Source organism: Silurus meridionalis, chromosome 24 (genome assembly GCF_014805685.1).
Source record: "Silurus meridionalis isolate SWU-2019-XX chromosome 24, ASM1480568v1, whole genome shotgun sequence".
Lineage (NCBI taxonomy): Eukaryota > Metazoa > Chordata > Actinopteri > Siluriformes > Siluridae > Silurus > Silurus meridionalis.
The window spans coordinates 11,880,280-11,891,742 of record NC_060907.1 but is presented as its reverse complement, the minus strand read 5'-3'; the positions used below and the strand labels follow the sequence as shown (position 1 = coordinate 11,891,742).

The following is an 11,463-nucleotide window of genomic DNA, read 5'->3' as shown; positions in this document are numbered from 1 at the left end:
CTATTCTGATGCTTGATGTTACATGTATTTGCAATGAATTGTGCGACTGGCACCTGATTGGCTGATTGGATAATTGCATGGATGCTGAGGTATAAAAGTGCTCCTAATAAACTGGTGAATGAGTGTCTGTTCATTTCTGATCATCCAGGCTGGATCTGAAAAAAATCATATGCCACAAAAATTAAAATGCAATAATCCTTGATGAACATGATGATATTAGCGATGGCATTTTCATCCCTGTAAATCTAAAAAGGTCAGCCTGGGGAAAATTTGATCCGATATAATCTGTTCACTCTCCAGAGAATTCTAAGAGCCTCTTCAGCAATGCATGATGAGGGTGGTCCTAAAGTAGCCCTATGTCCAGCTCCTTACTCTATGTACGAGTGCATTTTGTATCTGCAAAAAAAAAACTGGTTATGTTGAACACAGATTAGATGTTGAGCCCGAGCTATTTTTCCCTAGGGGGAGGAGAGATGGATGGATGGGGACAATGAGCGGAAGAGAGTGAGGGAGATAATGATGAGTGAGACTATAGCTCTGAAGTCCTGTCCATAGCAATACCGTTAATCTAACACAATATATCTATTTAATTTTGTGACTCGTGGCCTGTGCAGCTATTAATCATTTTTAACACCTCTGGTATGACAAGTCACAGGGTTTAATTCATGTAGACGGATCGAGAAGTTGGGAGAGAGTGAGCGAACAAGCAAAGTAATCAGATGTAAGGTCATGTATAGCAATTTAGACAATGGTGCCTACATCCTAAACAGACATCCTGCAACGTTTACAAAAGCATAATTTAAATGACACTGAATATCTGAGAAAAATGAAGGTACAAAAATCTGATTGGAAGTGATTCTAATGCAGTGCATTCATTCTTCGTCCAAAAAAGTTATTCTTGACAAGTAATTATAATGTAATCTTTGTTCCATTGATGTCTGATTTGCAATTAAGAAATTTTGGCAGAGGGAAAAATGATGGTAAGTGTGAGAGAGTGGAATTCTTCGACTCTTATTTTTACTGACGTTAGGTGTGAACATGGACTTATTCCCTGTCAAATGGACGATTCTTCTGAGTTAGAAAGCACAATGGAGGAGACATTTTCTTTTTTACTGAATTATGTATAATGTGTTTGTTTTGTAAATGTTTGAAAATAGTCTTGGAGCTTGTGGTTTCATTATTTTACCTTAATTTTACAATGAAACTACACCAAATAGACAAAAGATTCTTCCTCAAAATGTAACACAATTGTATAGCATGTCCTTAGATGTGGTAGCATAAACTTTTCCCTTCATTTGATCTAGAAGATCCAAACCTGCTCCAAGCATGACCATTTCCCTGTGCACAAAACCAGCTCCATTAGGATATGTTTCATATGGGTTTGAATAGAAGATCTTGATTGGCCTGAGCTCTGATCTCAACCCTGTGTAACACCTTTTGGGATAAATTGGAACGCTGACTGCACTCTAGGTTCCTCACACCACATCAATTCTTGAAGTTCAGTTCTGAAAGGGAACAAATTGAAATAATCAGTAAATACAAACAAATCTTTAGCTTTTGTCCATTAAGTGTCTTAAGGTGTCATGTTTATTGAATAAGGAAAAAATGATTTATTTGGTGAATGGATTTCGGACTACAATTTCATTTAGTTTTTTATTAAAAAAAGATTTAGAGCAGATTTGTTTGTACGGACAATCTCTAGGGCTGCATAAACACTTGCAGTTAAGGTAAACCATACCAGCATAACTATGAGCTTATTATGAGAATACTTTTAATCATACCTGTTCATTTAGCATTTTATGCCTGTGTTAATTTAAAATACTGTATACAATGGGTGCAGTTGAATTCTTAAATCTGGTCAGAAAATTAAATTTATTTTATGTAACATTATATCTAACATTAACTGCTATTAATTTCCTTGTTCTAATAGGTTATAATGTCTATAATTCATAAAAACCTGTATGCAGGATATTGACAGAATCTAAGACTAAAAAATAAATATATTTAACAAAGAAATGCATAGAACTGCATAGAATAGTATTTTTGATGTATTTAACCAACAATTCTGGAAGGCATATCCAGTTCTCTGTAACAGGTTGTACAGTAGTAACTTAAAGTGTTAATAACATTAAACATGACAACCTGTTGAAATAAATAAATGAATTAATCAATATTAAAGTGATAATAATTCTTTAGGTCAACAACTTCAAGACTTGAGGATAAAAAGATGGGGGCAAAGTACAGTATACCTTCTGGTGAACATTTCACAGCATTAAAAATAACAATGAATTAAAAAAATATTGGGTCGTTTTGCCACTGATTCATTGATATTCATTAGTACATATAACCTTGCAGGCAAACTGTTGGCAAATTGCACTGATATAAGAGGAATGATGTATACTTACTTACATTTCCTGTGTATGAAATTAAGTACCTTATATACCCAACTCTTGGCTCCACAGTGTTGGACATTTGTCTGATCTCTTTAAAATTAACTTCTAATCAAATTCCTGTTTTACTACTTTAATTTTACATTTACTAATTCCAGTACTATGTAAAATGTTTAAAAAATAAATAGGGTGAAGTCACAAGGAGGATTATTCCCCTTGTTTCAGCTTTACCTTTTCACTGAGCAAGACCATGCTACTGCATAAACACACTAATTACAGTTTTAAAACCCAATTAAAAAGAAAAAAGAAAAAGAAGCGTTGTGTTAAACACCTACAGGGTTTAACCAACCTTCACATTTTCAAACCATATGGATTAGTATCCACAAAGGCTACAGAAAACAAGGCAAAAATAAATACCCCATATTGTGTTATAAGAATGAGAAATAGAACAGTGGTTAAGGCTTAATTAAAATCTGTGAGAGCTCATTTAAGACTGCAGGTTCAATGTAGTGTGTTAATTCAGCATCAGCACTCTAAATCAAATTACTTTACAATGTCACACTGTCCCTGATACATGATTCATATACAGTATAACCTGGAAAAGCGAAAAACAAAAAATGGGTTATAATAGCAAAAGAAATCCTAAGAAGCCTTTTTTTTTTCTTTGCATGATCATTGCTTACTTTTCTGTTTACTTAGCATACCATGTTCTTATTGTTCTGGAGGCAGCAAAGGCTTAGCACATTTCAACAGCATTATGAATGAACTTTTACTTTTTTTTTTTTTTTTTGCTTTGCTTTGATCAGGGACTCCCTCAAGCTTAAATATCTCTCTCTGTCTGTATGTCAGCAAAATGATTGACAACATCCACATTGGTGTCCCAAGCCCACAGTTATCACACACATTAATAATGTTAACTGAAATATATTGGCACATTTAGACAGGAACCTAACGGTAAACATCTCCAATAAAGTATAAATATTATTTTCACACATTGAAATCATAGACCTAATTTGTTTCCTTGTACAGTAAATTTGTACTGACTGGTTTTCTTCTTCTACTTCTTCTTCTTCTTCTTCTTCTTCTTATGATATTTTCAATGACTTGTAACTGTTACACATATACACTAATGTATACCAGACATAAAATTGAGTGGTGAAGTGAAAAACACTATCTCTTCATCATGGCACCTGTTAGTGGGTGGGATTTATTAGGCAGCACTTAAACAAATTTGATGTGATAGAAGCAGGAAAAAAAGCAAGCATAAGGATTTGAGTGAGTATAACAAGGGCCAATTTTTGATGGCTAGATGACTGGGTCAAAGAATCTCTACAACTGTAGCTCTTGTGGGCTGTTCACCGTCTGCAGTGGTCAGTATCAAAAGTGTATCAACAGTGGTGAACTGGCGACAGGGTCATGGGCAACGGGATCACATCCGTGTGGTCTGATATAACAGACGAGCTTCTGTATCTCGAATTGCTGAAGAAGTAAATGCTGCTAATGCTTAACAGATCAGGACTGTTTCGACAGCAGAAGGGGGACCAACACAATATTAAGCTTGCGGTCATAATGTTATGCATGATCAGTGGCGATAAAGTTATGCCTGGACGATGTATAAATTAGCATTTGTAGCACAAATCAGTTAAATTTTTTTTATTTATAATGCCAGTGACTTTCTTAACATTATTTGTCACAAGAAAACAACTTTTGTTATGTCAAGATCACAAGAAAACAAGAAAGTAAAATATATAACATAAAAACTAATACGTGACCCAAGGACTTGTTTAATGTTTAATGAATGCTAGTGGTTATACCCTATAATTCTAGCTAGACATAATCTATGGCATCATTTTATTTTTCTCTTTTTCTCTTAAAGACCCATGAGCTACAAATGACACTGCTCCTTTGCATCTACCTGGTTAGCACAAGCCAGCTAAACTGTTTAGATGACTCAATGAAACACTGCTGTGCAAACACAATGGAACAGGTGATTCTCAGACATGAGGAACCATTAATACAACTTGCTCATCTTACAGCTAATATAGATGGCTATTGTTGTTTGTGGTTATAGATGGAAGATGGACAGTTTCTTTTGTAACATGTCCTGTATGGGCTTTTTAAGAAAAGATACTAAATATAATAATGACAGTCAATTTGCTGTTTATCTATCAGTTACATTCACTCACTACTTTTTTTGTGAAACATGAATTGTTTTAGTTTTTTTGCATGGGCGGGAGCTTCATCAGCGGTGGCGGGTCGTCAAGGACAGCAAGGCCTTTTCTGCTGGCCTAAACTCTATCAGAATCACTCACTTACATTTTAATATATTTTTGTCCATGAATATGTATTTAATTAAACAGTGGCTGGCAGAGGAGAACTGACTTGTTTCCAGATATACTCTCAAGGACATTTACAAGACAAACTTTTCAAGAAAAGCTGGACATTTTTGATTGACCTTTCCTATCAACAGTTCAGAACAGTTGTACCTTTTATACGTTTGGGTTTTTCTTTCTGTAGAATTTGCACAAAAACACACAATTTGCCCTAATTTGAAATCCCTAGGAAAACCGTAATGCACAAAAAATATACAAAAAACCCAGGGATATTTTATAAAGGGTAGTATGGATGCTTCTGCTAGAGATGATGTATGCAGAGCGGCACAGCTGTGGCTGCAGTAAAAGGAGACCTGAGAAATTGTGTTTATTTGGTTTCTTGCTTCAGTAATGGCATTTATTCTCACTATATGAGATACCTATCTGAGATGCAACACTCTGCTATACTGTGGTGGTTTTTATAGTTTTGGCATCATAATGATGGTATTATGAGGTGTGTTAAATAAGTCAGGACACTACTGAAGGCCAAGATGTGAATGGCAAGGCCTGCCACTGATCATCAGACATTCACTAAAACCCACATGCAGCTTAGAGGTAAAGGTGGAAATGCAGGAGCTTCTCAAAGCTTCTGGATTCTTGTGGTGTTTAACATGTTTCACCTGGGTACTACAGTTTCATCTCATCTCCCAGATAGTTGAATTGGATAAAATAATTTTCCTTCATACAAATGTGTAAATGAATATATGATTGTATGTGTGATGGACTGGTGTCCAGGATATACAGTAGGATGTGAAGGAAAAATCACTGCAGATTCACTGAAAATCAGTGAAGGAATGTCACTGCTACCATCCTGAGTAAAATTCTGACTGATTATTACTCAAACACCTAAGTAGGTTCATGGTAAAACCTAGAGTGATGCGCGCAAAAATATGGGTTGCTTGGTTAGGACACACTATAAATGCCTTAAGAAGCATTGTAATGTGCCTTGGTGTCGATTTCAAAGCGCGACTCTGGTTTGGAAAGCGTCCGTCCAATCTGGCAACCCCGCTCCTTCTCCTCCTCCTCCTCTCCTTCCTCCTCCTTCTCCTGCTCTTCATTTGATGAAAGCTTTCAACTCGGAGCGCTTGCACTTTTTCGCGACGGCGCGATCGACGGTGCGCTCTCCGCAACTTGAAGGAGTTAAGAGTTCATTTCATAATCGAACTATCAAGAGGGGGAATAAAGCAAGGGTCGAAAGCGGTTGTGCTGAGACAGAAAGAGTGTGTGAGAGAAAGAAAGTGTGTTTTCAGCGATGCGGAGAGGGAACGGATACGCTCTGGTTTGGCACAGGTTTTCCTGCGCCCTGGTTGTGCTCTGTTTCGGGATGCTGGTCAAAGCGGACATAAGTTGCCGGTTTTGTCAGCCGGTGGGAAAGTGGCTCCCGAGGCAGCTCCTGCTCAACATGGACGCTCCTGTTTCTGCAACAGGCGAACTTGGAGGACGCGGACAGATGCTCGGCGTGGAGCAAGGCTGTGCATCCGAGCCCGACGTTGCATGCACGAATTTCTCCAGGCGTAAACGGAATACCCGCGCGCAAGAACCCCTGGAGACGCGGCGCGCCACCCGCAACGCAGCGCCGCGCAACGCTTCCACGCACGCACGCGCGCGCCCCGGAGCGACCCTTCCACCGCGCAAGAAGCAACGCAGAACGCGCAGGGACGCACCGGGATCCCGACATGCTCGAGGTGAAAGGTCGCTCAGATGGAGTAAAGACGAGCTGCAACTCACCAGCTCCACGTTCGCCCTGAGTGGAGATTCGGCTCACAACCAAGCCATGGTGCACTGGTCCGGCCAGAACAGCAGCGTGAGTCTCATAACTTCCTCAAACAAACAAGCATTAACGTCATCATTTCATGCAAAATAAAGAAAGAAAGAAAAGAAAAAAAAGTTTTAAATGGTTGCTCTCCATAGATAAGTACGCGCGCTCCGGACGCAATCGCATATATCCGTTCTGCACCGCGGTGCTGATTTGTGATTCCAATCTTTCAATATGGACATAAATCTACAGTCTACTGTGCACCCTGAATTTACCCAGACACATCATATTTGGTTTTGAGTTTTGCAGGTAGAATCAGTGCAGTCTTTAATCAGATCTGTTCAGGAATTCATGTATGCATGTGTTGGCAGTCCTAATCATTCCAAGATGACCTAATATTTTGGCCATATCCTGCAGCTTTAATGCACTAGTGCATGTCTGGCTTAGATCCTGTGAAACCTTTCTCTTATGAGCTGTTTAAACAGATTCTTTCAAGCAAATAATTTTTTATTATTTATTTTTATTGACTGTTGTTAGAAAAAAGATATGTCCTCTGAACTTCTTTATAAACCATAACCCTATTCAATGTAAGGTTTCATACTGTTTGTCTTTCCCTGATTCATGCTTTTATCATTGTCTTTATAGAAATATGATTATGAAATGTGATTGATTATTATAGCTCAATAGATTGGCTAAAAATCTGATTCTAATATTCACTTTAGTCGAGTTTTCTATTCCAATTTATACTGGACTCATTGTTGGCATGTTTGCAATTAAAACCAAGGATGTTTTGAGTGTAAGTCAACATCATGCAGCAGGAGAAATACTGTATGCAAACATGTTGATTCTTATCCAATGCATTGTTTCTGACAAGTAGCCAACCTGTTACAGAAATCAAGCAATATTTTATGTGAAACAAGTGAAGTAAATTTCTCATATGAAAAAAATGACATGAGTCCAGGGTGGTCCTGTGTTTGGGGGGGAAATTAGGGGATTTTAGGTACGTGGTTTTTATTCAGACGTTATGTTCAGAATTCATGCCAGTCCTGTTTGACCTTCAGTTGTACACATTTGGATTTTACAAAAAAAATGGTGATTAATAAATAGCTTGATAAAAAAACAAATTAAGAAATACGTCCTGAAAAACTTTAATGCATTATTTGAACTTTGCAAAAACAACTTGCCACACAGTTGCATGCTTTGTCCTTCAGCCTACAGGAACTGTTCATTCTTTTATTACTTCTATTATGGCTCACTGTTGGATTTTGAAAACTTTTGGCCAGAAAAAGGATATGTTTTGACAAGTCCTATCACCTATCCATCTTTTTCACGAGCACAAATCTGTTCTTTTTTTGCCATTCTCATGCCCGAGCTTCTTTGTTATATGGCTTAATTGAATTTTCCCACTTTTGCAGTATGAATAGTGGGAATCAATACATGAACTTTTTGGGGAGGGATTTTATTCTCCTGTAACTGCAAGACCTAGATGAGACGCTTTGAATGGCTTGGATTAAAAAGAATAAAAAGGATGTGTTAAATATTATAATGCAGTGCAGAAAGTATTCGTTACTGTGTGAATGCATCGCAAAACAAAAGGAAAAGGGTTTTAATGGCTGCATCACACACAAATGTAAATAGGTATTAATGGAGGTATAAAGCTGTGGAGTGTTTACAGAGACCCTGTGAGGGTTTATACACTAATATGGAAAGAAAAGGTGTGTGTGTGTGTGTGTGTGTGTGTGTGTGTGTGTGTGTGTGTGTGTGTGTGTGTGTGTGTGTGTGTGGTGCAGCTCATGGAAGGGCAGGACATCTGCTTTCTCACCACAGTCTAGCTACCATTCTTTCTCTCTCTCTCTCTCTCTCTCTCTCTCTCTCTCTCTCTCTCTCTCTCTCTCTCTCTCTCACTCTCTCACACACACACACACACACACACACACACTCACACAGAGATGTAGACACACTTCCACTGAGACAGATGGACCACACTCCTGAAGATGCCCAGAATCTTCATGTTTCTCTCCACAGTTTTGAGATCCAGCAGGGCTTGTTGGTTAAAAAAAAAGCAAAAACAATTAATGAAAGACAAATCTTGTAATGATTATCATCAAGCCATCATCCTGAAGTGCTTAAAGGATGGGACGAGTAGATAGATAGATAGATAGATAGATAGATAGATAGATAGATAGATAGATAGATAGATAGATAGATAGATAGATAGATAGATAGATAGATAGATAGATAGATAGATAGATAGATAGATAGAACTGACTACACTATGATATAGTTTTCTTTTCATTGTGCTATATTTATTTATAAATATACTACATAGACAAAGGTATTGGGACACTTGACTTTCCTAGACATTTATGGATCTTCCCCAAACTGAAGTTGGAGTTTGAAGGTACACAATTGTATACGATGTCTTTGGATCTATTAACATTAAATATTCCCTTTACCACAACTAGAAGCTCCAAACCTGTTCCAGCATGACAATGCCCCTGCACAAAAATCGATCTCCATGTATATATGGTTTAAATGGGTTGGAGTAAAAGATCTTGAGTGGCCTTCTATAGAGCTCTGACCTTAATGCTATTTAGCACTTGTGGAATGAATTGGAAAACAATGCACCCCAGGTCTCTTCACCATACAGCAATACCTAATTTTGTATTTTAATGATAACACTCTTGTGGCCAAATGATCACAAATCTCTTCAACCACACTCCAAAATCTAGTGAAACATCTTCCCATAGGAGTGAAGGTTATTCTAACAGCAAATAGGGGGTAGATGTGGAATGGGATGTTCAAAAAGCACATACGAATCTTATAGTTAGGCATCAAACTAACATATGGCACATATAGTGTCTGTTTTCAGCTATAATGTTATAATATATATATTTTTTACCATATTTATTAACGAAATTATGCAACTTTCGTTAATAAACTTTTCATTTTTGTTCTGATATATTTTCTAATTTTAATTGACTATATGTTGATGTTTAGATATTAATCCTTAAACCTTAATCTGATTTTTCGTGATAACTTTATTCAATTTAAAATATAAATGTGCCTTTTAACCCAGTTCTTTTTTTTGGATTGCTTCAGGACTGATTTCATGTATTTATATATTAAATAAAATAAATTTCAATGCAGGAAATTTATATTCAAGGTACTTCGTCATCTATAACTTATCTTTTTCAGCAATATTTACGTTAAATAAAGTCCAATTTGTCTTCTTTACAAAGACATTTAAATTGTGCATGTAGCACACTTTTCTCAGCAACTGTTAACATAAAAAATTCAGTAGGGCGTTTTTAGCTGTGTGTCCCAAAAGCAGTGACGAAGGCTATCAGGTTAAGTTTCAACCTGTTCAACAAAGTATCGAATCAGCCTTATCGTCTTCGAAACCAGCTCCCACCCACTACTCCTTTTATAACACTCCCAATTTATGGTCATATAAATGTCATTTACAAATACACACAAACACACACACATACACACACACCTCTAATTCATGCTGGACTTGCAGTAGTGAGGAAATAAAAGGAAACCATTCAGTAGGCAATCCAGGATTCTTTGGTGAAGAGGCGCTTTGTTCGAGGTTGCTGGAAAAAAAAAAAGTAAACAGCTCTTGAATGATTAACAGTGAAATAGTGTCAAAATCACAAAGAGAACAGTCTTCTCAGAACATTTTATGTAAGTTATTCATAGCTGGGTTTTAATTCGTTTTTGAACTTACACACTTCATGCTTAATAAAGCTTTATGTGCCAATATCTGAAGCAGAGAAAGAAAATGAAGAAAATGATGTCTGGCATGTTTTGCTGTTGATTTGAAAATTCCAGCCATATTTAAGAAGCTTTTCTGAGCAAGGTCAGAAATCGAATGAAGGTCAAAGCTTTATAATGTACATGGACCCATTGCTTTTTAATAGAGGATTAATATTGACCATTCTTTAAAAGCCACTTGGAGGATCCATGGGCATTAAAGTGAGCAGAAACATTCACATTATTTCTGGTTTGAAAGCAACAAACGTGCATCGCAAGCTTTAATCACGAGATGATTTGCATTTGAGATTGCCTAACCTCTCATCAACAGATCAGGATCAAGGCGAGAAGGAAAGAAAGAAAAAAGATGCACGAATGTACAGCTTTGGCAGTTGTTCTAGCTATTACTGGCTCGAAAGCTGTGTGGGTGCGAAAAAAGAAACCATCAGCGTTATGCATGTAAACATAAAAGTGACGCACAAACCTGCCGATCTAAAACTGCTCCTTAACAATTAATTTTAATGCTATAAAAAGTATTATATCCCTGTTCAGATGGTGTTCATTTGAGTGAAATGTGGTTACTGAAATGCCTTAATCATTCTAGTCCTGTTTAAATATCTTTTTGGAAGATTACATTGTGAAATTATCATTTGAAACAAATACCACTTAAATAATAATAATACAACTAATACAAAATATAATAATAATAATAGTACTGTAATTTTTTTAAATGAAATAAGGAACCTGTAATGTAATAAAATGCAGAAAAAAAGTATGTAAAGTGAAGATATAAGTACAAAAATTTGCATAAAGAGCATGTGAAAATACTGATCTTGAAATGTGATATGTAAAAAAAAAAAAAAAAAAGGCGAAAACAGAAAAAATAGCTCTTTTAAAAAAAAAACTTTAGGTTTTGTCATACCAAATTCAATGTTTATAGCGAGATATTGGCATGGTATTAAAGATGTAAGAATCAGGTTGTGGGTATTTTTATTAAACATGCTGTTAAGCACTCTTTGTGTCTTTTCTTTCTAAGGCTGCGTTTAATGGGCAGAGTGTGACATTTTGACAGAACACCCAGACAGCTTTGCAGGATGAAGTCTTAAAGCCCTTTAATTATCTAAATTGTAATCCTCTTTCACTTTTAAGTCACGTTGTATGAAAAGATTTGCCATATAAATTA

At 36.6% G+C, this 11,463-nt stretch overlaps 1 protein-coding gene across 2 annotated transcripts in view; it reads left to right on the top strand.

Moving 5' to 3' along the window:
- The first annotated feature begins 5,853 nt into the window (after positions 1-5,853).
- Positions 5,854-11,463, top strand: part of LOC124378226 (VPS10 domain-containing receptor SorCS1) — a 208,057-nt gene continuing 202,447 nt past the window's right edge. For both annotated transcript variants that reach the window (XR_006924183.1, XM_046837783.1), the window contains exon 1: positions 5,854-6,566. Coding sequence is in view for 1 of the 2 variants with exons in the window: in XM_046837783.1 (XP_046693739.1) it covers positions 6,015-6,566 (552 nt within the window). In the remaining variant the exon portion in view is untranslated. The remainder of the gene's footprint in view (positions 6,567-11,463) is intronic.